Source organism: Aulostomus chinensis, chromosome 2, assembly GCF_037954235.1.
Source record: "Aulostomus chinensis isolate RoL2024-O1b breed Wild chromosome 2, RoL_Achi_v1.0, whole genome shotgun sequence".
Taxonomy (NCBI): Eukaryota; Metazoa; Chordata; class Actinopteri; order Syngnathiformes; family Aulostomidae; genus Aulostomus; species Aulostomus chinensis.
This window is the reverse complement of record NC_141321.1, coordinates 18,103,375-18,128,518: the sequence shown is the minus strand read 5'-3', so window position 1 is coordinate 18,128,518 and position 25,144 is coordinate 18,103,375. Positions and strand designations below refer to the sequence as shown.

General features: G+C 40.7%; 1 protein-coding gene across 1 annotated transcript in view; it reads left to right on the top strand.

Annotated features, from left to right (window-relative positions):
• entrep2 (endosomal transmembrane epsin interactor 2) overlaps positions 1-24,501 on the top strand; it is an 81,826-nt gene extending 57,325 nt beyond the window's left edge. The window contains exons 3-12 of the mRNA XM_086194443.1: positions 8,531-8,641; positions 10,999-11,130; positions 16,403-16,510; positions 18,457-18,617; positions 20,231-20,366; positions 21,237-21,315; positions 21,400-22,176; positions 22,307-22,378; positions 22,672-22,994; positions 23,743-24,501. Coding sequence (XP_086050569.1) covers positions 8,531-8,641; positions 10,999-11,130; positions 16,403-16,510; positions 18,457-18,617; positions 20,231-20,366; positions 21,237-21,315; positions 21,400-22,176; positions 22,307-22,378; positions 22,672-22,994; positions 23,743-23,946 — 2,103 coding nt within the window. The 3' untranslated portion in view covers positions 23,947-24,501. The remainder of the gene's footprint in view (positions 1-8,530; positions 8,642-10,998; positions 11,131-16,402; positions 16,511-18,456; positions 18,618-20,230; positions 20,367-21,236; positions 21,316-21,399; positions 22,177-22,306; positions 22,379-22,671; positions 22,995-23,742) is intronic.
• The last annotated feature ends 643 nt before the right edge of the window (positions 24,502-25,144 follow it).

The following is a 25,144-nucleotide window of genomic DNA, read 5'->3' as shown; positions in this document are numbered from 1 at the left end:
TGTATTATAGTAAATATTCAATATAAGCTTTTGTTGCTCACACATTTGTATTTGAATTTTTTTTTATTCTAGATGGGGTTTTTTTGGACCAAAATTAATAATCAGCACGCTTTGTTTAGCATTATGCAAGCAAATACTAATTCCCTTTGGCAACCCTTAAATTTCCTTGTGAATTTTCCTTAGAGAAGAGGAAGAATCCTTTTTTAAACTGAAGAATTTACAGATCCACCATTTTAATCAAACAACTGGCATAATGCTATCATTCCGTCCCAGTTTTAATAAAAATATTCTGCTCGCATATCAGCAATGAAGGGGACTGAAATGAAAAGCAATAAAAGATATCAGATATGAGATGTGGTTTGCTTGACAGAGTGGGAAAAAATTATCCAATCTGCTGTTTATAAACTCAAAACTCTCAATCTGGAGAGCTTTTTGAGCCCCTCTGTGTCCCCCTTACTCTTGATTTCTCTCTCTCTCTCTCTCTCTCTCTCTCTCTCTCTCTCTCTCTCTCTCTCTTGCATTTTTATCTGATGGTTTTTCTCAGGAAATGAAAACATACACACACAGATGCATATTCATTTCTTTATTCCACACGTACTTATTAAATAACAGGAAGTGGCAGGTAAAGCATTGGACGAAGGTGAGATTGAGTGTGAGAGAAAGAGCACGGTTGGCTGAGTGAACAGGAACCCTTTCAGCTTGAGATAATGCCTCATGAATGATGCCGTCCCCCAAGGCCCCAGAGAAGCAGGAAGTGTGGCTCCATATTAATTAGAATATGAATTAGATAGACCTCCTTATCAGATGGCTCTGGAGCCAAAGCAGCATGATCCAAGCAAGCCCAGCGGCAGCAAAGGTGTTTCAGCAAATACTTACAGCTCATGTTGTGTTTCTGTCCTGTAGTCATCATAGCTGAAAGCAACAACATAAAAAAAGAGGTTTAAAACAATTTTTGAAGACATGGAATGCTGAATAAACACTGTACAAACAGGACAAACACATGATACAACAATGTAAAACTAATAAAAATGAAATAAGACTCTAATCCATCAACATATATTAGTTTGACATTTAAGGAAATGCTCTATGCCCTCTGGTTGATATAAAACACATCTGTGTATATATGGAACCCCAAACAACAACCAGTTGCAAGAAATTGAATCAGCACTTTTCTTCAAATGTTCATTATTTTGGAGTTTGCACCGTCTTCACGCATATTTATATGCATAGTTTTGGATGAGTGAAAGTGACCTGTCACCCCAAAAAGTATTTCATCAAAGCATACTAACAAATATGTTTGGTTTTTTTTCCATGGTTGCCATGTACAGTAAATTTATCGTGAAGGCAACAGCACTCCTTAACTATATACAACAGTTTCCTGGCGTCACAAAGATGTGATACAGTGGTGAAATAACCTTTTAGTGTCTACTTGAAATGAACGTTCTGGGTGAAGCATCACTTTAATGCAGAGCTTCACCATAGCTGATACAAGAGCACCTCCTTGTTTGGTGTGGAGGGTTTCTGCCAGCAGTTAGTTAATGTTAAGTATTAAAAAAAAAAAAAAAATTTGATAAGTTTAAAAAAGCAACATGGTTTACTTTAGATTTGAATCTTTCACAGAAGTATTACAGAGGTTTTCTGGCTGGATTTGTCTTGGAAAGACTTACTGGCAGAAAGAGCAAGTATAAAAGACAAACAAGGCCCACTGGCACAAATCTTGTAAGTGTAATTGTTGTAATTGACTTTCTTTTTAATCGCTTTTTTTCAGGTTGGTTTAGATTTTCTACTTCTTGTCAGTTAGGAAAGGTTCAGGCAACATAACTTCCTTGGTTCAATTTAGGTAACAAAACTCTCAGTTTTCAGGTTCAAACAGAACTTTTCACAAAGTCAACCATGTATTACACAGGCTTTGAGGCTGTCTTACTGTTAAAAAGACTTTCTGGCAGAGAGCATTGGAGGCAAACTTTTCCTCTTTGTGAAAAGAGCTCAGACAATGGGTTGGAAACACATTGGAGGAAATGTGTTGGTAAGTGGCGCCTCAACTGTTGTTGTGATCTGTCATCGGGGGAGCGACGTGTCAAGCTCCTGCTTAAAGTATTTGTCTATCCTGTCTCTATGGAAACATAAATCAGCCTTTGTGCCTCGTTTTAGCATGAAGCCAAGAAACAAGGCTCTCATCACCTTTTAAATTCCATATATCTTATAATAACACCTCTTTAATCTACCTACCATTTTTTCCCCCAAATTGAATGCCATCCCTTTTAAATCAGGCTAACATCTTACTTAGTTTTACGGCACACTACCCGCTCAGTGAAGACAATTACATCATTATTGATTTCAATGAGCAGCTTCGAGCAAGCAGCATCTGCTTCAAAGTTTTGGCTGTAGTTGTGTGTGGTGCGAGCGTCTGCTGGGACCAGGTTCATTATAGGCCCGTCTCATTACGGCAGCCCACCATCAGAGGAGCAGCGCCTCCTCCTTTTAGCTCTTTAGAGGTCAGTGGTTGATTAAAATGTTGAGAAGTGGAGGTTAATCAGCTACTGACCCGCAGGGTGATACGGTCTTTCACGGTCTGTTCTAATCAATACAAGTGAGCACTTGCACGGAGATGAACTCTACCTCCCTCGTGTCTTCACTTCCGTTATACGTCTGCTTGTCTGGTGACTGGTTTGGATACTCTTGAGATATGAAAAAATTAAATTAAATTAAAAATCCAAAAGTACTCAAACTTGAAAGTTAAAGCTCATTTCTCATGATGCCAATATTTCACATCTCATTTGCCATTTAAAGGTGTTGGACTGCAACTTGTATGATGCCTCTAACCACAGGAACTAATCCATCATCCCCTGTGGAGATGCAGTCTGACATGCTGTCAACATAACTACACATCAAAGACTCCAGTCAAGTCAAGAGGCAGGGTCTTCTCTGTTTCTCTCTCCTTCTGTCAGTCAACAGCAAACACACATCTGGCGTTATTACCTGAACCGAACAACTTGATCCACACAGAAGGAAAATCAAAAATAACTTTACTGCCAATTTTATTGTCGGAACTCTTTGATGACATCTTGTCTGACAAAAGTCAACAAGACAGCAGGAGTTAACTATGTTTCTGTCTGGAAAAATAATTGGTGTGACTTTATCCTGGCCTGCATAATCTGGCGTCTTGTTTTAGAGGAAATATATATAATTAAGGAAACAAGGAGGTCCAAAAGTTCATCCTCTTGTGAATTTAATCGTATTGTAGTCCTCTTGCTGCTGTAAAACTTAAAAACACTGCTGTGCTGCTTAACACACTGGTTCTCATGTATAGTGGGTTCCCTGCAAATTTGTCTCCAGGTATCAGGAAATGCAGATCGTGGTGTGAAGTAGGGTTGTAGGGTTTAAAGGGCTGTGTTCCCCTGAGATGAAGCAGGATTCGAGGTCTGTGGAAGTCGTTACATCTGGTTTAGTGTGATGTCCCCTGGGTTCTGCTTCTGGGACTTAGCATCAACACCTTCTCTGTTTATTTGGACCGCCACAGCGAGGTCACTCCACTCCTGTCACAAGTCATCCCTGGCGATGAATCTTCACACACACACACACACACACACACACACACACACACACACACACACACACACACACACACACACACACACACACACACACACCTCATGGGTATATAAATATACACTGCTGCCCTCAACGGGAGGAGGGACCAGGGTAGGGAACCCAGTTATCAGGGGGAACCAATGACAACCAGCTGTTGGAGTCCAGGATTTGCTTTCTCTTGAGTGTTTGTTAAGGCAAACAAAGGCCACCGGTTGAAACACATTGTTTTCGTAACTGATTGTAACTGAACCTTCGGGCTGTGTATATTTTAACATGTTTCACATTACTTTAAGTAGCCATATAATTTAATAGGTTTAGAAGGTTCTCAAAGTGCTTAATATCATCTGTTCCTCTTGTACAATCTTTTGTTGTCCTCAAAGTGTCTTGGTTACAGATGTTTGGAGCTCTGCAGGGGCTTGAGGATTAAAATACAGTACCAGAAGGGAACCCAATCAAAGACTGTGTGTGTGTGTGTGTGTGTGTGTGTGTGTGTGTGTGTGTGTGTGTGTGTGTGTGTGTGATATGCAGAGCAGCATCAAAAACAAAACAACATTGCTCACATCTCTTGAGGCTCGGCGATAATTGAAAATAAATAGTGTCTTGTCGCAGTGCTGCTGCAGACTAAATACTGATTTGTGCTGCAGTGGGAAGATGCTAAAGTGTTTTTGCTCCTTTTTAAACCCACAAATTCCCATCTGATCAAAAATGCACGATCCTTTGCAATGAGACACCTCAAAGGGTTCAAAGTCAGCTTTGAAATGTTTATCTAAATGTTTACAGAGTCACTGTGAGCTAACTCACTCAATTGGTTCACATCTAATTGTCACTCAGCTCTTCTGCTGCGTTGTCACTGGTCCTATAAGGTCAGCTTTGATTGGTTGCTTTGTAAATGTTCAGCTCCAGTGTTGTACGTGCATTTTGCAAATATATAACCATTGTAAGAGTAAATGCTTGCTTGAAAGGCTGGTAATACAAAGTCTAATCTTCAAATTCTGTGTAGTGTCTTGTTCCAACTCCAGCTCCTCTGTGCATGGGAGCAAGCTTCAGGCCATAAAACACTGATAAAATATTAACACATCGCTGCTTAAAATACTGCTGAAATTATTATGAGTTAATGATATGTAACCTCACAATTTCCTCTGATCTGTGTTAAATGTCTAAGTTGCTAAGCTTGTAATGAAATAATGGAAGCCCACCCCCCGCCCCCCATCCATCAGTGGACATTCAGTAGATACATATCTTTGACTTGTGCTCTCTCAAATAAACAGAGGTGAAGAATGAGTTTGTTTTTCATCCTTCTGAGGCAGGACAGACAATTGGGGAGAAGTTTCAACAAGAAACAAACGAAGCAGTAGTTGGATTACAGGAAGACAAGACTTCATTTTTGTCTGATGTGTTTGTTTAGACCAGTTCACGGACACAAGCCGTAAATTGTTGTTTGCTGTTCATTTTACTTCTCGAGTGAACAGATGATCATAACCCCCCCCCCCCCCAAGTTTTGTCCAAAAAACTTGTGATTTTTATTCTACCCTCCTACAGAGTCAAATCTTTTTTTTTCTTGTGCAGACTGGAGAAATACTGCCGCTGGAAAAGGGACAGGAGGCGGCAGAGCAGAAGCCAAATTATATCATCCACAGTGACAGTTATGGAGAATAACAATGATACACCTGAACCTTGGGTCTTCCACCGTGATCTATGAGAGTGTGTCATGGAGATTAATGGTGATTGCAGTGTGCTGTATTGTCCTCTGCAGCGAGTGTTAAATGATGTGATGATGACATGCAGCGTAAATCTACCACAGGGTTTTTTTTTCCTTTTTTCTTTTTCTGAATGTGTGAGTCTTCCTCGTTGACATGCAGAGGGCAGCGCAGCAGTAATTAATGACTAGCGGATAAACGGTGTGACGTGATCCTACATGGTAATGAGAAGGAATATGTGTGAGTCCAGGCGTGACAGTCAGCTCAGCAGACATTAAGCGTGGGTGACACACAGGTGACAGTCGGGTCACACAGGCCTGCACAGCAATGCCCATTTGGATATCACAGTGATTTAGTATGGGATTTTTACAATTGTGGTATAAGAATACAATGTAGTGGTTCATAAGCTTTGTTGTTTCATGGTTGTGTACTTTTTATTGGGACTTTAGATCCCTATAAACTGTAAGATCTGACAGAGATGTGTATAAATGCAAATGCATGCAACGAAAATCCTGTTATAGTGGCTCTAGTGAAATTAAGGCAGCAGCACACTCCAGCAGTTACTGGAGATTTCATTTAGAGAGTGTTTTCTCATCCACTTAGAAATGATTGCGGCCCAGTCAGCTCAAGCTGCAATAGTCAAGGTTCCGTCAAAGTATTTTAAAGTATCACATTCGGAAAGGTTGATGGAAAGGGAGAAAAACAATTCCACCAAGTTTTTAAAAAGGTTAGATGTTCCTGTTAGGTGGTGTAGCCTTTTTCTTTTCTTTCTTTTAGGAATCTGCATGAAACAGGAGATATAAACCTCACTTTTGACTCTGTTCTGATGTCTTTAACACACGACTGACCCGCTGTTTTTGCTACCGTTGTCTTCATGAGTATTCCTAAACTTGTCCAGCCAGAGATAATTCCTCAAGACTTCTCTCCATTTTTAAGGCAGCTCTTCCTCTTCTACTTTGTTCATTACAGCCATGCCTAATGTTGCCTTTGGCTCAGTCTTCTGGTAGCTTTGGGAAGCCTGTTTTATTTGTTCTACAAGTTGATGGAAACACATAAAATGCCCATTTCCTTTTTTTTTTTTTTAATGTATCAACAGGTTGCTTAAAACTCACTTGCAATTTAACTAGAAACGCAATTGTTGTTTAAAAACTGGCGTACGGAGCTAAACTATGACAAATCCTCGCATCATTTCAACTCGTTACAATGGTCCCTTATTTATTTACTTGTTATTGACAGATGACGCTCCTCCCAATATATGAAACTGAAGCCATGACATCTTGAATACAGTAAAATCTACCTACCCAACAACAGCAAAAAAAAGAAACCTTTTCATCCCATCTGCTAACAGGATTTATGACCTGTCCTGCAACCAGCCACCAGATGTTATATATAGTATTATATATAATACTGTTCTATCTGAATATATCTCTCATTGATGAACTATTCTGTCGACTCAAATTTCCACAGTCAATAATGTGAGGGCAGCTTTATCATCAATCAAATGAAATTTACAGGAAAAAACACCTAAGGAAGGAGTTTTCTCATATAGCCTGCTGCCTGTATGCTAGCTAGCTAGCCAGGGTTGGATCATGTGATAGCATAATTTGAGAAAATATGTGGGATGATTTAAACATGATTCTTTATACATCATTTCCTCAACTTCAAATGGCTCATGACGTCAATGGCACCAACTCTGGATGCTACAGTTACACAGGACAGGGGACGTCTCTTTGTCAAGGCTCTGGGCTGCTTCATGTATAAGCGGAAATTTGAAACTATCAAAAAGCTGTAAAAGTTTGGGTGAGGTGGTGATTTTATTTGGCATAACTATATGAAGTTTGGGATAGTTTCTATAGCCACGCCAGCAAAAATGATCATTTTTCCTCCACAGCAGGAAAAGGTGAAAAAGGTCTTCAGGCTTTTGCATTTTTGGCATACTAAATATTCTCATCAACCAGGGGCTTTATTTTTCATGATATTACCAAAAAAATGTTTTATGGACCAAAGTCATTCATGTGCAGTTGCAGCAGTGTCCACTCCACTCCATCACAGACTAGAGTGGCTCCTGGGAGCTTGATTGTGCTTTAAAGCAGCCGATCAACCAGACAGTCAGACAGCTACATTTCACACTCATGACACGCTAATTAATCGGAGCTGCATCTACATCTCCACCATGAGAGCACAGAGTACTTTTTACTGCCTCTTTCTGTTCAGCATAATATTTTCCTTTTGTTTGCTTTATTCATTTTTTTTAACTCTGTTTTTCATGATTTCCCATTTTCCTTCCACACGGGTCCATCGACTCTCTCAATCTTTCGATTTTCTGCGGCGGTGAAAAGCACTTACATTTTATCCCTCCATCTGTCTATTAAATGCCACCTCTATTTCCTCCCCTACTCTGCCGCCCTGTTCCCCTCCCCTCCGTCTGTGTGTTCTCAGCAACCTTTATATTCATCAGACTGCCCCTCTATGTCGCCCACCAACATTGTTCCTAGTTTTTAAGGGTAAACTTTGAGAATGATGCCTTTATGATGTTTAATAACATCGGTCAGTTATGAGCTTGTAAAATCTGTTGTCACTCTGCTGCAGTGCACGACCGAGTCAACTCTGACACACGACACTGACGCTAGATTTAAATTTGACTGGATATTGAAGGCTGGTCTGCTGCCAATTTTTAAACTCTTTCAGTCACCTGCATGGAATACCCAAACTGGTCAAGCCACATTTTTATTAACAGGATTTAAAGTCTATCCTCAGGCCTGTCAGCCCTGAGGAAAATAGGGGCCAAGGCAGGATTTTTTTTTTTTTTTTTTTGGAGTCAAGTACATTAGACCACACCAAAGAGCTAAACTACTATCAGCAGTGTGTGTGTGTGTGTGTGTGTGTGTGGGGGGGGGGGGGGGGGGCTACTGACTGAAAGACATTTGCTGCTGCAGAATTTTTCAGATAATCAAAGAGAATCAAAGAAGTTCAGTGGTTTAGGAATCTAAGTTTGTCGTTGAGTTATTTCATATTCCCTTCAGACTTTGATAGATTAAAGCAGGTTATAGATTTCTTGACATCAGTGATAATCTCGTCTTTGGTTGAAACTAATTGTGAGTGATGATTGTTTAATAACTCCTGCTAACAGGAGCAGCTATCAAACATCAAGTCAGAGATGTAAGTGTTGCTGAGCAGTCTGACGTTCTCTTTGATATCTCCTTTTCCTCTCTCTCTCTCCTCTCTTTCCCCTGCTGTCACAGATCACATTTTTCATGCTGTTGTCAGCGGTTTGTGTGATGCTCAACCTGGCGGGCTCCATTCTTTCCTGCCAGAACGCTCAACTGGTCAACTCACTGGAGGAATGTCAGCTGGTGAGACCACATGGACCTAAACCCACACGCTCTCAGACTTCATCCTCAAAAACTAAGAGACGGCCAAAACGAGCGCGTCATTTAATCTCGCGTATTGAGCCTAAAAGCCTTTTCAAATCTGTCTCTCAAGTAGAAGAAACTATGACATTATCAGCAAAGTTCTTGAATTAATCAGTACAAAGTGTAAATAGAAGTTTTGAAATTTAACAGTTTTAGAGAACAGCATTAATTATCCTGTTGACATGGTGGCTTATAATGCTGCATGACTGATGTGAGCTGTGGAATCCAGGAGAAACAGGCACGTGTTTATTTTCTGCATGTGAGTACATATTTAAATACATGGGTATCAGCACGTGGCGAGCTGACAGGCGGCACTTCTGTTTGGCACAGGCTGTAGAACTGAGTCAACAGCAAAAGTGAAGTGAACTGTTGGTCTGTTACTGACTAATGCCTCGTGATTATCACCGCCATCCTTTGCCAAAAATGAAAAGAGCTAAAATACAGATAAACAAGTGTTCTCATGCAATTTGGCCTTTCATTTGCACAAAAATCTGGGACTGTGAAGAATTAAAGGTAAAAAAAAAAGAAAAGACAGTTCAAATTTAAAGCGGCAGAGATTTAGTTGAGCTTTCCTCATATACGCACATTAATTTTGATCTACTGCCAAATGGTTAAGTTAAGAAGTAAGTAAGTTCCAAAACCAACATGTCCCCAAATGCACCCGTTCTTTGTTTCTGTTTCAAGGTTTAGTCTTCTTGCAGAAGTCGTGGTAATGTCAGAAGCACTTTGAAATGCTGACTATTTTTTTGGACTGCTGTTATTTTGGAAGAGCAGGTTCCATGAAATTGTATTCAGTCAGTTCAAGGCAAAATGTTAAGGCCTAACTCAGATCTAACTTTCTAAATCGGAAAACAAACAAAAAAAGATTGCTAAATGTACTTTAATATGTCAATATGTATAGAGATATATGTTTAGATTAAAAAAATAAATATACAAAGAGGAATGTATTATGTAACCTGACATGTGATTATTTCACTTTATATTTCCCCTGCTTTTGGTTGTAGTATTTCAGAGAGATGTGCTGTGGCGTTTTCTTTTTCCAACAGCAGTTTTAAGATCATGGAGGAGACCAGAATAGCACACAGAACACTTACTTTACATCTTCCTAATGAGATGCTAAGCTGACTTTTTTAAGCCAAATTTACAGCGTCGGGGGGGTTCCTGCCTGAAGACACCCCATGTGATTTAGCCTGCACCCAACACATTAACTCCACCACTTCCACATTCGTGGCAGCTTTTCCTCCTTACGCATGTGGGACCGACTGAGTGTGTGTGGATGCCTAGAGACCATCCCCCCAGTCGTGACTGAAATATTAATGTTTCTCATCTCCTCTCCCCGATGTAATTAACCCATACTTGTTGGGTTCATGTCCTGCTTTCTCTCAATCTAGGACACATAGCAGAGGTACAGTATATGGTCTACCTCCATCCTCCAGGGCAGCTCCTCATATCTCAGAGTCTCTTTTGTTGCATAGTTCTGCCAGGCATTTCCTCAGTCACAATATGTATAGTAATCTGTATAGCACGAGTGTTCCTGCCAAATGGGCCTCGTTCATGACATGTTCTCATTCGCAAATTCGTTCTTACTCACTGTAGGTCTTGTTGGTACCCCTTTACAATGGGTCTCTCCTTATAAAGGGTTTAAGTGTGTCATAACTTGCATCATGAAGATTTTACAAAACATTACCTGATTGTTGAAATACCCTGGAACCTAATTTCCTACAAATCAGTGCAGGATCACCCTTTGGCAAAATGAAGGTTTGCAATATTTCTGCATTTTTCAGTTGCAAAATTGCAAGATCTGATACTGTTTAATCTAGTTGGTACAGGCTTTTTTTAACCCTCAGTTTAGTATTATTTTACAGACAGGAAGCAAAGCTGGACAGCATTTGTAACTCCTTGCTACTGAAGTGCTCCTGTAACTGTCAATCACCTGAGCTCACAAAGACATTCAAGTAACAAGTGGTAGATGTCAGGAGCAGTGAGTAAATAATAGCCATCAGCCTTTGCTTTTCTGTCCGTGAGACTAAATTGATGATTAAAAAAGGTCCTATAGAGCACATTTGTGCATAATTTTTTCTACTTGCAGGAGTAAACACATCCTCCTCTTCTATATTTTTAGTGCATCAGATCCCCAAGCCCACGTCTGATCTGTGCATGTGTCTTTGTGCGTTTGTGTTGTTTGTGTATGTGTGTGTGTGTGTGTGTGTGTGTGTGTCTGTCTATGTGTATTTGTCATTGTGTATGTGGCGTGCATGCATGAGTGTGGATGTGTGTTCTTCCCTCCTCCCCCCCAGCTCAAGTTTGACAGCGATGGAGTGTGTGTGTGCTGCGAGCTACAGCAACAGAGCTCAAGCTGCAACAACTTGGGAGAGACACTGAAACTGAATCCATTGAGGGACTGCAACACCATACGCTTACGTCTCAAGGTGGGTGGGAGCCAGGGAGTGTTTGCATATTGCTGCTGATGAAAGTATTCTTCTTCTAGATAAGTAAAAATCTGTTCAGACTGCGGGTTGATTAATCTCTCACATCCTGTTTTCAAAACTGTTATTTGCAACTTATCTCATTAGATTTGCATTAAGGGCTCCAACTTGTCTGCATTGATAGCCGACAATGTAGAGCCCCGTTTGTCCAGTGACAGCCACAAGGATTTTCTTATTCACAAATAGGAGTATGCAGCTCACAAAGATGTTTTTCATTCCTGCATCACTTCTTTCTGAGTCCATCAATGCTGAAGGAGCTAGCTACATATATTTTTAGCTTGAAGCTAATGGCAACTGACAGCTAACAACAGTAAAACTGTCCTGAGATGTCCGAATACAAATGCTTAACTGTATCGTCCAGTATAATCCACATCTGCTTTATCAAGCTGTGAAAGACTGTAGACTAAAGTCTGAAACTCCACCTTTACCAGTTCAGCACAACCATGAATGAGCATGGACTTGTGCAAAAGACGATGTTCATCTGAACACACCAGCTGTCTGCATTCCATGCTTATTCATGGTGGTGATGAACCAGAAGTGCTATAGTTAGTTTGTTTTTACCCCAAAGTGTTTGTGGAGCACTGAGCATAAGGATGGAGAAAGAAGACATGGATTGTCCTTGACACTTTTGGACAGTTTTGCTGTTATTAGCTGTCAGTGGCTATTAGCCTAAAACTAAATATATGTGGCTGGCCCTTTCAGCACAAAGCCTGTAACAAGTAACTCAGTACAGAAAAAACATATATATGTGCTCCAGACACCTATCTGTGAGTAGGCAAATAACACGCTTTGTGTTTTGAGTTTGTGTGAAAGTATCACTTTAATATATCTTCATTTTAACTTCCGAAAATTTCATGGGGCCCTGTTTCACGCGGCTTTCATAGCTGACGAGAATAAAATAGATTTTTTATTCAAAAGAACTTTCTGTCTTTAGTTGTCTTTAAACGGAACATAGCCAGACATCTCCAGTCAACATGTGCTATCAGCTTTAACATGACAGATTTCTTTGGATAATTGATTCTAGTATGGGAAAAAAAAAAAAAAACTAAACTGAAGTTTTCTTTCTCACTACCACATGGGAACAGTCAAATAATGTAAAATGCAAAACAGTGTAAATGTTTCCACTTTCCACCAGTCTCAGATTAATTGGGCAGGAAGTGAAGAATGGCAACAGCATTTGTCTTTCCCCAAGAGGCAGAGCTCTCAGTATGCAGGGTATCCAGCCTGGGTTGGCTGTAGTCTGCAAGTGCATGATCTTGCTAGATTATCTTGACTAAGAGTGTCTGCAGGAATGATGTACAGTATGCACTACTGTGCATTTATTGGATAACGGCAATCATATCCATTCATTTTTATGTCCCTGATTGATTATAAAACATTGATAACCAAATAAAAGACTTCTCAGGATGAAGCAGGTGAATGGAAAGAGGAAAGATCAAACACATTTGTCATCATGATCATAGCTCATTAAAGGAAATATGGGAATTGGTGCAATAAACCTTTATTAAGTGCCAAAGTAGTCAGATGTGTTGAGTTATGTCTATGAGGAGCCCTGTTCCCCACAGTCCTCTGCCATTTCAGATGACTGTCCTAATGAACTCATGTTGCAGCTGACATATAGATCCTCCAGCACTGAAATTCACAGCATGTGCTGAATCTGAAATATCCCAGCAAAGAAAGACGACGGACCACCTGTTGTTTCTTCCTCTCGTTTCAGCAGCTCTTCTAAAAGTTTTACCAGAGGCAATCAGCACTATTGATGATACTTTACATTCACATATTTTACTTCCAACTCATTGTGCATTTTGTTCCTGAGCCCAGGGCGGTAAATCATCAGAGGGAGGAAGTACAGAGATAATTTGTCATTTCCTGTATGGGAGCAGATGTGTAACCTTGTAATTCACAACCCTGGTTGGCTCGGGGCATGGTGTCTTCTAGAGGGTAAATATCTGATGTGCATGTTACGTAGTTTCAGTACAGTTATTCTTTTATGTCTCAGCCTGGCAGGATTGGCTGTGGATATTCTAATCACAAGGGAATTGAACAGAATGCAACCTCTTACATCTACACAGCAAATCCATTAGTGTAACAAAAATGAGCTAAATCTGGCTGTTGCGTAGTTCTTGTTTGACTAAATGCTGGCTTGTGATCTCCAACAAGTCTTTGGTACAAATAAGACATAGTTTCATACAAGTTGCTTTAACTATGTACTGTAACCTAAGTTTATCTCAACACAAGTTGCTCAACATGATGAATGATTGAGTTACCTTCATGCCTGCATGCATATTTCATTTTACTGAGTTGATGTTTGGTGTCCAGGCTCGGGTAACATCCTGCAAGGATACACACTGAACAAACCTCTTACAAAGTGCCTTGGCACGTACAGTTCTCTTCACAAAGCTACAAGAAGTTCTGCTGCAAAAGATGTGACGAGATGCTCAACACATCGGTTGGCTGTTATTCACTAATGAGTCATGTTCATCCTGTAGTTTTTATGGTGTATCAGGCACTAGTGTTCTGTCAATGTGCTTCTGACCACATCAGAAGACAAAATTGCTGTTTATATTTTAGAACTTTTTCAAGATGATAGTCAAAGGAGGAGTGAAAATCCTGTAGTCATTGAGAAGAGAAAGACCCGAGAATACTTTTAACATCAAGAAGACAGTGACCACTTCGCGTGGAAGGCATTCGTAGTTTTTTACACAAAAATTTACAGAGAAAGAGTCCCTCCGGTTCTGATGTTGGACAAGAGCTCTGTCTGGCTTTCTCTTCAGGCTTGAGAATAAGTAACTTTCCCCATTTTCTGATAATCCTGTGACTTAGCACTTTCTCCTCCACAAGTCAACAAGCTTACATCAGTGGTGCAAAACAAAAAAAGGAAAATCTCTGAAGAGCATGGTCAGTAGACTGGAATGACCTACCTGAAGCAGCAAGGTTACCCTCCTGTGCTGCTTGTTAATGATGGCGAGAAGAAATCAGGCTGTTGAGCTTCTGGGGTCCAGTGAAAGGCAGCAAGTGCAGTTTACTTTAGAGTAACGTGAACACAAGCGCTTTCATCCTTCGGATGCAAAAAAAAGAGGTTAATTTACTATTGTAGTGATGGTATTATGAATTGTCCTTGATATCTTCATTTCAATATGCTATATTTAATTTTCAGCCCATGAATCTCTTTTTGCAAACTTTGCTGAAATTACTGTTTTCATTTTGTGCTGGAGAAGAAGCATTGTTGCATCAAAACCTCAGCTGATTGCACTTAAATAAGTGAAGGGGATCTGTATCTGTATCCAGTATGATCCAGTAGCCTATTTTTTACACGACTTCACAATTCAGGAGATGAAAATCACCCAGCAATGGGAAGCTTTGGTGAAGTACCTGATATCATCCCCAGCAAACAGAAATGAGAAGCCTTCACTTGCAAAATTATACAACTTTTTATATATATAACAAAGAACTCACCTTGGCATCGTTGAGAACTCACCAACCAATCTTCAAGCTGCTTGTGATCATTAATGTTTGAACAGACTTGTGCTCTTTAAAATTAGTTCATCTCTCCTCCTCCAACACAAAATATGCTCCAAAACGGTTCCAATCTTCCAAGGCAAACATGTTGTGTTTTTTTTTTTGATTGTTTTTTTTAAAATATATTTTGGCACTGCACAGCCTACATATCACTGGTTCCAACTGGCTTCGTATCATATCCAGCCGACACAGACTTGATCTTTGTGGCAGGATATCCAACATGTTTGAAGAGTTGCAAGGTTGATAAATCTGAACATCTCATCTGCCAGCTTGATCCATTTACATCACATACTTCAAAGCGACAGGAGATTAGTCATGGAATCTGTGAAACAGCATCTCACCCAAAGTCAAACTGAACCTACCTACACCTCAGCAAGAAAGAACTACACTGCATTCTGCCCTCTTATTGGTTATCAGATGCTTATGCAAGTTCTTTGAATGAAATACCTGTTCTGACCTGGTGGAATAAAAAGGATGAGGTACTGTTCTATTTTATCTTGTATATTTAGAGACTGAAATTACACGTACAACCTTTCCTTTAGTCCGAGGTACGTGACTCAAAACCTCTTCAAATCAAAGTTTCTGCCACACATTTATCCTCCTAAGTACCTCATCTTCATCGCTCACAGCTGGTATGATGATAGCACTTGTGATAATAGTTTTATCAGTGTAATTGTGGGGGTTAATTGGCACAGATAAACCCCTGTGATCACCACAGGAAAAATTCCACATGTTGTTCGATGGGTATTCAAATATCAGAGAGAACCACAGATTATGTTGTTTCCCCAGATTAATAAAGGTTAGACATCCATCCATCCATTTTCTACCACTTAACCTGTTAATGGTCATGGGGGGCTGGAGCCTATCCCAGCAGCTTTTGGGCGAGAGGCGGGTTCACCCTGGACAGGTCACCAGTCCATCACAGGACCAACACATTGAGACAGACAACCATTCACACTCACAGTCACACCTACGGTCAATTTAGAGTATCAATCAGCCTCGTCCCCTCTTGATGTCTTTGGACTGTGGGAGGAAGCTGGAGTACCAGAGAGAACCCACACAGGAACAGGAGAACATGGAGACTCCACACAGAAAGATCCTGTGCTGGAGCCGGGACTTGAACCCAGAACCTTCTTGCTGTGAGGTGACAGTGCTGACCACTGCACCACCGTGCCGCCAAAGGTTAGACACTGCGGGTTAAAAATTGAGTCACTTAGGGATTATTCAAACCTTTCAGAAGAACAGCAAACACAGCAACATAAAGGAGCTGCAGTCATAAGTACTTTTTCTTTGATTCACTATACCAGAGCAGAATTTCACCAGCATGCACTTTTATTTTTGCTTACAGGTTCAATACTAGTCGATCCCCTTGTCAGCGTGTGATCGTGTATTGGAATTTTATGAGATTTTTTTTCTTTTTTGGTCATATAACAGTATTTTGTGCAATGTGTGCTTCCTTTCTAAATCAGTTATCTGGAGAAATCGTCTCCCTGTGCAGTGTCATCCTGCTGTCTGCTTTAAAAACATGGTTACCTTACACATTACGTTGATGCTGTCTGACGTCTTGTTATTCCTCGCCTCTTTTGCACCTTCTATGTACACTCTTGCTTCTATCCTTTATATTTTCACACTCCTCTTCCCCCTCTTTCTTCCCTGATCCTCTAACAGTCTCCTCCTCTACCCCCTTCTCCCATAGGAGCTTCTGTTCAGCGTATGTGCCCTTAACGTCATCTCCACCATTGTGTGTGCTCTAGCGACGGCCATGTGCTGTATGCAGATGGTCTCCACTGATGTGCTGCACATGGTGAGTCTGGACAGAAACAATGGCTGACTTCTTCTCAAACCATGTAGTGTAGAAAACAGTAACATATATAAATGTAAAGTAAACCATTCAGCTCAGTAACAAGATGACACAAGAGCAACGTTTGATTGTTCTGCTGTGTCAGTACAAGTCTGTGTAGTCAACAGGGTCAATGCTGCATGTAATTCATGTGCAGAAATCATCAAAACATCTCTCTGGATTTCTTCACAAAGTTACATTGTCCGCAGAATGACCCTTTGTTATCATTTTGTGTGGAACAATGAAGCTATTAACAATAGCTAAATACTTAAAGCCATGAGGGAAATCATCATGGCCAAGCTCCATTTGTTTTTCACACCAAAAATAATTAGTTTAATGCTCCTCGACAGACTGGAAACTGGAACTGGATCTTTCAATTTGATGCCAAAAAGTGTAGAAATACATAACATGCATTTTATCAACTCAACTGTAAGTTGTTTGCATCCAAAATATGCCTCTGGATATTAGAACTGTGTTCTGGACCAGGGTTGGACAATTAATCCAACTTGTTTTTTTTTTTTTTAAATTTGGCTTTCAGCAGTTATGAAAGCAAGATGATCGAGATAAGATGATTGCTCTGCAGCATTTTAGCAATGATGATTTTGTCTTGTCTTATGTCATAAATCCAGCATGGCCTTTTTCTTTACAGCCGTGTGATACCTCCCCTCCCAAAAAGCTCCACAGGGCAACACAAAATTATGAATACTTTATTTTTTCTTTAAATGTCATTTCTGTTTTCTGTTATGTTTCTGCTTTACAGCAGGCAGTAATCTTTTGATATTTTTTTCCAGCAAAACTCACAGCTGCATAAATTTTTTCTACTGGCCACTTGAGTCATGAATCAATAAAAACTATCGATGCTAATCAAACCGGCCTAAATGACTACTGCAAAGTTTTAAGTTTGATTTGCAACTGGATTGTCTGACTCAGCTGTAAATGGTAGGATCTGTTCCAAGGCATGATGATTTCTTAACAATATGGAAATTTATTCAGTAATGATTTATAATCCAAATATGAATAGTCTCTGTTCTTTAAACTGGAAAAATACTGTAAGATTAATGTTTTTTTGAGTCTCATGACCCAAGCAATTAAAATAAGCAATGCTTACCTTTTTCATTTTTTTCCCTCTTTCCCCTTTTCTTCCAATTTATGCTCTGAACAGAGTTATGTTTCTCCAACATTTGTTTGTTTATCTCCATCAATATTCACAAATGATCCGGCCAATGTCCATAAAACTTGATAGAGAGGTGTAGCATGGGGCCATGCAGCAATCCACCCCATTTTTTATCCAGATCTGTGTAATAGACACACCATTTGCCTCGGTGGAGTTCTGTGTTCTCTACCCTTCCAGTTGTCTGATGTGTGTAGACATAACACATGACACAAGTTAATTAATCTTTTTAGGGCCAATAAACTGGAGTAATATTTTCAGTGTTTAATGCAAACACTGGAGGACTAATCTGGAAACTACATTATGTGCAAAGGCGAACCCTAAAACATCCAACAGGAAAAAAACGAAAAAGAAAAGGTTAAAGAGCTCCATCGTATCTCCAACAGTCTCACCAAAATTCCAAGAGTGGCCTCGTTTCCTATTTACTGCAAGCAGTGTTAACCTTTTATTTAGCTCAATTTAGCAAAGTCTATTGCAGCAGTGGCAGTCTGGAGATTAGAAAAGCAGGCTGGCTGTGACTGGAAACTTGTCCCACTTTAAAAAGTCTAACAGAGGAAAGTGAAGCGGTGCTGGGACCTGTTTTAAGTGCCTCTGAAAAAGACATTTGACCCGAAGAAGTTACTGCAGGAGCTTGTTTTGCTTTGTCATTCGTCGGTACATCACATTTTAAAAATGAGGAAAAAATCAGCGTCTCCTATAATAAAAACCTGATAATGTGTCTTGTTATGGTGTTTTTCAGTTTATGCCGCACAGATCACGAGCTCTAAATGCTGACTGTATGACTCCCCATGGAACTATCCTCCACCAAACACTGGACTTTGATGAGTTTATTCCTCCCATCCCCCCACCACCTTATTACCCACCTGAATATACCTGCACCCCCTCAATGGACGGACAGAGGTGAGAAGCAAAGTACTAATCATCAGCATCACATTTTTTTCTTATTGCTTATGCTATCTCCTTGATATCTGAATACCTCTGGGGAAGTCACATTGCAAACTTTGTTTTTAATACAACAGAAAATTAATACAGTTACAATACAAATTGATTATACACACGAAATTAGTCAGACCGTGACTTTTGTTTATTATTCAGCCTGTCATGATTTGACAGACCCATTCATATTCTTCAAAGAGAGCTTACACTCACTATTTATTGGAAAACCTCTCAGGTTTTTGGTGCAGTTGAAGTTACAGTTCAATACTAGAGTTCACTGTAGTGGAAAATAATCCCATTAAACAAATCTGCCATCAAATCTTAGTGCACAGTCACACAAATACATTCTCAGTAGAAGGTATGAACTTTATTCATCTGTAAAAAGGCTCGGAATGGCATGGAGGTGTTATGCATAGTACATGTATGTTTATGATTTTGAGTCATTTTGAGTCATTGACTGAAATTCCCTAAATACCATTGAAGACATTTGAGGTGAGTCAGACATTACGAAATACATTGTGTCATAAAAGTGGATTTTTTAAATTATTATTTTCCATCTGTGAGGGGATGATTTAACTGATCAAGCACTGAAGGAGGATTTAGAGTCACAGCACCCCTGAGTAGACACACACACACACATACACACACACACACACACACACACACACACACACACACACACACATTCACACGAGTTTGAAAGGAAGGAGGAAAAGCTGAGAAGATGAGGTATATTATTCTTCTTGCCTGCATATGGATGCAGTTCTTGTCAGCAGAGCAACTTTGTCAGTTTCAAAACTGCTTAATATTTTATAAGTAGAATTCACTCAAACTTAAGTTTCTCCCATGAAATATTGTTTCATTTGTGCATCCGAACAAAAATCTAAACCCATCATATAAAACTGCATTGGTGCATGTCTGCTTATCCTATTGTGACATCCTCGGCCTGCTCACAGCATTTCCTTCAAGTGACATCCATGACTCTCATCTCATGTGAAAGATCTGTGGACCCCCCTCCCCACACACACACACACACACACACACACACACACACACACACACACACACCCATCACTCCCAGCATTCTCTCAGTCTTGCCAGAGAGAGAGCTGCTGATGTAGCCCGTTTGCAGTAAGCCACATCTGTTCACCAATTATGCCATAAATAAAAACAAGGCAGAGGAAACATTTATAGTGTCCCTGCCCAGGGATGTGTCATGACATCATCACGCCTCGGATGATTAGTGGAAACTCTCAGGTTGTATTTCATGGTCTGCCTTTTAAGAGGAGAATGGCTTTGTAAATAAAAGATACGACTGTGCACAGGGCTGTTTATTCATAATTGGCACCATATGAGTGCACATCGAATCACAAACACCTAATATTGTCTGGAGTGGAGTGCTGCGGAGAAGAGGTTGTTTCTCATCCTTTATTCAATAGAAAATATACTGTCAGTTGATCTCACAATGGTAACTCTAAACAAGAGTCTCACTGGCCCAGTTTAACCTCTGTCATTCCCTATGTTTGCTGCAGTAAAAAACAAAACAAAAACAAAAACCTCTATTCTGTCCTTGACAGAGGTCTGCACCTGGACTTCCCCCATTCTCCCTTCAGTGCTATCTATGGGGTACCCATCAACAGCCCAGGGACTCTCTACCCGACTGACCTGCCCCCTCCATATGAGTCTGTGGTGGGACAGACCCCTGCAAGCCAGGTGAGGAACAGCTGCTTTATAAAACTACTCTGTCAGCAGAAACCTTCATCATAGGCCTCTGACATGAAAGGGATCCTTCAGATTTTTGAAGCCTTTCTCGATCTGTTACTCACCAGTGATGATGTTTAGTGGTAGAGATATTTCTCAGCACAGTCTATGATGATCCCCATAATATCCCAAGAAAGTTGTGAAAAAACAAGTGCAAGGTCAGTGAGGTCACATCCGTGTACCGTATGAGTATGATAAAAGTTTTAGTACCTATTTCCTCCTTACAATTATATTTTGAGTGCTTGTTTCAGCATGTGGAAATGTTGCCTGTATAAAGTCAGTCCAATATGTGCGCCATCTGCTGTTTCAGATTTGGTACTTACTCAGTCAGGCTCCCTCCACAATCTCATAAATTCTCAGGTCTATGTAGAGATCTTTCTCTGCAATTCATTGTCTACAGCTAAAATATTTTTATCTTCTATTACATTCTTGACATCAATCATCCCCTTTGGTCTTTTAATCACCTTTTTGTTTTTGTTTTGGCAGCTGTTGCTGGGATAGTGGATTGTGTGAGAGAGCTGTCGGAGAGCAGATAGAGAAAGTGAATATTAGTTGTATATCTGTAGAAACATGTTACTGAAAGTAGTTGAATCTCTTGGTGAATTCCACCTACATCAGTGAATCCTACTGCTACACCTGTCTTTAAAAACTGAGAAATGTTATTGTAGTGTATGTTGGTCTTCTAGAGCCCCCTGCTGACCAATTTAGGACATTGAAGTTTAGGTGCTGCATAATTATTACACAAAATATACATACAAAATAACCATACTGTGCCGCTAGTTTGACTTTTCTGCAGTATATTAATACTTTTTTTCTTCACAGGTGACCACCAGCATAGAGCAACAGGCTACTGAGTCCAGTCTTTGTGATAGAAACACAACTGCAGGTCTTAGCACTCAAGGTAAAATCAGTCTTGATTGAGCCCAGTGAGCATAACAGAACATTGTTGAGTGTCTACTAACACTCATACTGATGATACTTGCAGCCTCGGTGGACAGTGCATCCCTGATGGTGTCAGAGGTGGCTGATCAAGACCAGACTTGCTCCTCAGAGGACTTGTGTTCCCTGGAGGTCCAGGGCTCGGACTCCTCTCCCTATGAAACTCTCCACAATGCACCTACTGATGGAAGCTGCACCAGCCTAGAACTCTGCACGCGTGCACGCTGTCGTCACGGCCAGCTTAATACTGATGCTCGTCCCAGTGACACTGGGTACAGCGAGTCCTCCCACACCCAAGAGTCTCTCGAGCGCTCTCCAGACTGGTCCTCAGAAAACTTAAACAATCTGGACCAGGAAGATTCCATAGACAACACACGCGCATGTGAGGATCGCAGGCCTGCCATGCACCTTTGTGATGAGCTTGCATCAGCCAAACATGTGCCCGAAGAGCCACCTAAAGCATTCACACACTCCCTCATTAAAGCACGAATGATGAGCCGAAAGCTCCCCCTTGCTGTCAACATCCCCCCACCACCTCAGCCTTGCTCCCCCACCTCTGTGGCCTCCTCTGGGGGAACCTCAGCCATCAGTCCCATGGCTCCTTCTCCCTCCCCATCCCCTCCCAGCAGGCTCCGAGGCCCCAGGCTGTGCTTCAGTGTTTGGTCACCCTCCACTGCATCACAACCCCCATCTACCTCAGCTCAAAGTGGCCATTCACCGTCAGAGCGGCCGCGGGTACTGCGAGCAGCCCGGAGGTACCGCAAGCTGGCACGAATCGTTCGCTCCACTAGTGACCCTATCTCCTGCTCCTCTCCTTCAGGAAGTAAGTGCAGATCCACATTACACCTCAAATAATCCTCTTACCACTGTTATCCACTTTTCAATTTCAATAAACATGGTGAATTAAAGGTTGCTCTCTTTTTCTATACTAAGATCTTTGTCTCCCTCTACAGGAGAAAGTTGTGTTTGCGCCTCTGCAAATAACCCCTCCACTGAGGGCTCCGCTCATACGTCACCAGAGCAAGGTACAGGTGTCACACTAATGAATGTGATGGTGCGAAAATTATACGTCCCTTTTTTTTCAGTAGCACTTTACACAATATTCACATCCTATCATATAGAATATAAGGCTGAGGGACAAACTGTTAGTCAGGAAGTGAAACAATCTAATACATCAACCTTTACATAAGTGCATATTATCAACACATTCATCCTTATTCAGCGTTGTAGTTTAAATGTCACTCCAAAAAACACAGAATACATCAATGTGCCTTTATCCAAAACCTATTTTGACAACATATTCTCGTTTCATCTCCAGAGCAAACAGATATCTCAGCAGAAGGGGGCGGAGCTAAACCCAGTCACGTATGTGTCAGGAAGCAGCAAAAAGAGGGCAGAAAAGTTGACATCCAACTTAAAACCAGAGCTCCGCACACACAATCCCCACATGAGCGACCACACTCTCTGGCTGACCTTAAAATGTACAAAGACACCAAAATATTGGTGGCCAAATTCCTGGAGCATTCAAGCTGCAGTCTACCTCCAGAAGTCCAGCAGGTTGTCAACAATATCAAGTGTGTCATCAAGTCAGATGAGAAACACATGGAAGAGGCCATATTTAGTGCCAATGTCATAGATCAGGTAAGTCTTTGCACATTGTGTGTTGGATAGATGGAGAGCCAGCTGGATTTGAGAGCAGTGTAGGGAAGCCATGTTTTAGCATAAACAAGCATCTCACTAAATCATCAGATGAGAGCGGCATGACATATCTGCATTCCTCACATATTACCATACATACAAGTATCATGTTAAAACATGTGTTACACAGTTACTGAATGGCACATGACATCTGACAGTTGTAGGTTTGTTGAAATGTCAGAGTAGAGGTGAGGTGCACTTGAGAAGAAAATAAAACTGTAATAGTTTGTATCTGATATTATGTACCTGTCTGTCTGGCTCGCCCTCAATTATCCCAAGAACCTGTCATTGGACCAACATCACACTTATATTTCTGGATTTTCAAGAAAGTGTAATGACGAGTTTGAAGTCGTTTCGATGAGTTGTTGTCATTTCTGGCAGACAAAAGTTGATTCTTTTTTTTGGGAGGTGATATGGTGACTGAATGGCTTTGTGACAGGGGAGAAAGTCATTATGAAAAAATATTATTCACATTTTTTTCACATTTTTTTAACTTCATGTGATTTGATTTGATTTGAAATAACATTTAACTATTAATTTCCAGCTATGAGATGACACACAATTTTGATCGCACTTATGACTAGGCGGTGTATTTCAGATCACTTTCACAATGTCTTTTAATATATTAAGCTAGAAACAGGCAACTGGCAAAAGAAAAAAATTGTTCATATTTGTATCTCGTGCTGCACAGGTGATGACCCAACGCATCACAGGCAGTCCTAGGAAACGTGGCCAAGAGGATCTTCACCTCCAGAGCTGCGGTGCTTTGAGTTCATCCCCGTCCCCTTCTGTGCGCCGTCCCAAACACCTCCCGCAAACAACCAGCGCCTCTACCAATCCCCTAGACTCTTCTCCCTCTGAACAAAGCCTTGAGTACAGAGAAACTATTCTTTGACCACTCTCTCGACAAGGACTTGGGTCAAAACCATGAGGGCATTCCAAAGTGCCAGTGTTTCAGCCACACTGTGCTGTGCAGTAAATGTCTGTTGAGCAGTTAATGACTCTTCAGGCAGTCTGAGATCACGTATTCGCACAGTATGACTGTAGCACGGGCAAAGTGAAATGGTCTCCAACCATATCTCTTAGTGCCCTGTGAGACCGTGCCAAGTCATCAGCAGAAATGGTAGCAAACTCAGACTGAGCCTGCCAGAGTCTGTAGAGGCTTCTTTCTCATCAGAAATACAAAAGAATGTTTCTCCCTCAGGGGATCTTTTATACTGAGTTTCATCGAAAAGAAATTCACGGCTGGTAAGTTGGGATCTGTGACTCAAAGACAAAAATCATTGTGTCATCTGCATTCTTCTTGTCTTCATGTGAGATGGGGACAAATATTTGTACTGAACTGTGAACAGAACTGAATGGGCATTACTCGCCATTGTTTGCAGAACTTGTGGAACTATTACTGATAGGGATGGTGATTATTTTGTGGTGCCGCTGGTTCAAAAACATTGCAGACATTTTAACTTACCTCATTGTGTTAAAATTCTTATCAGTGTTACATTAAAATATGAGTTTATATCTTGGTGGTGTGTGTTGTTATTTCAGTTAGTTCTTGTACTTTAATCTGCATGCATTACTTCTTTGAACATACCCTTTCCTCACCTGCTTCAACACTTGAACGCATTTTATCACAATTTTTGGTTTTACTTAGATTTCTAGAGCTCTTATCAAACATCAGTGAGTGACAATTTAAGACCGCTGCTTGTTTTTTGCATCATGCAAGTCTACATTTTGCAGTTCTTGTTGCAGATGTTCTGACCATAAGTAAATCACAAAGGTAGAATTAATTATAATTGAGTTTTCTTCGCAGAAAGCAAATTAAAACCATCTGAGTTTTATAAATCGAGTGAGGACCATTAAATCAAATCTCGAACCTTTTTTCTTCTGACTGTAAAGCCTTCCCCAAAACTGCATTGTGCTTCCGCTCCGGGAACTGACGATATCTGGGTCTGCACGTGTCACAGTTTCTGGCCCCATTGCGAGTTGCGATGAGAAAGAAGCTCATTGGCGCCAAACATGCTGGCTCTCAGACGTCAACCAGAGCTAGAAACAATTCAAGCGATCTATACTAATAATAAGAGTTTGTATTTTTG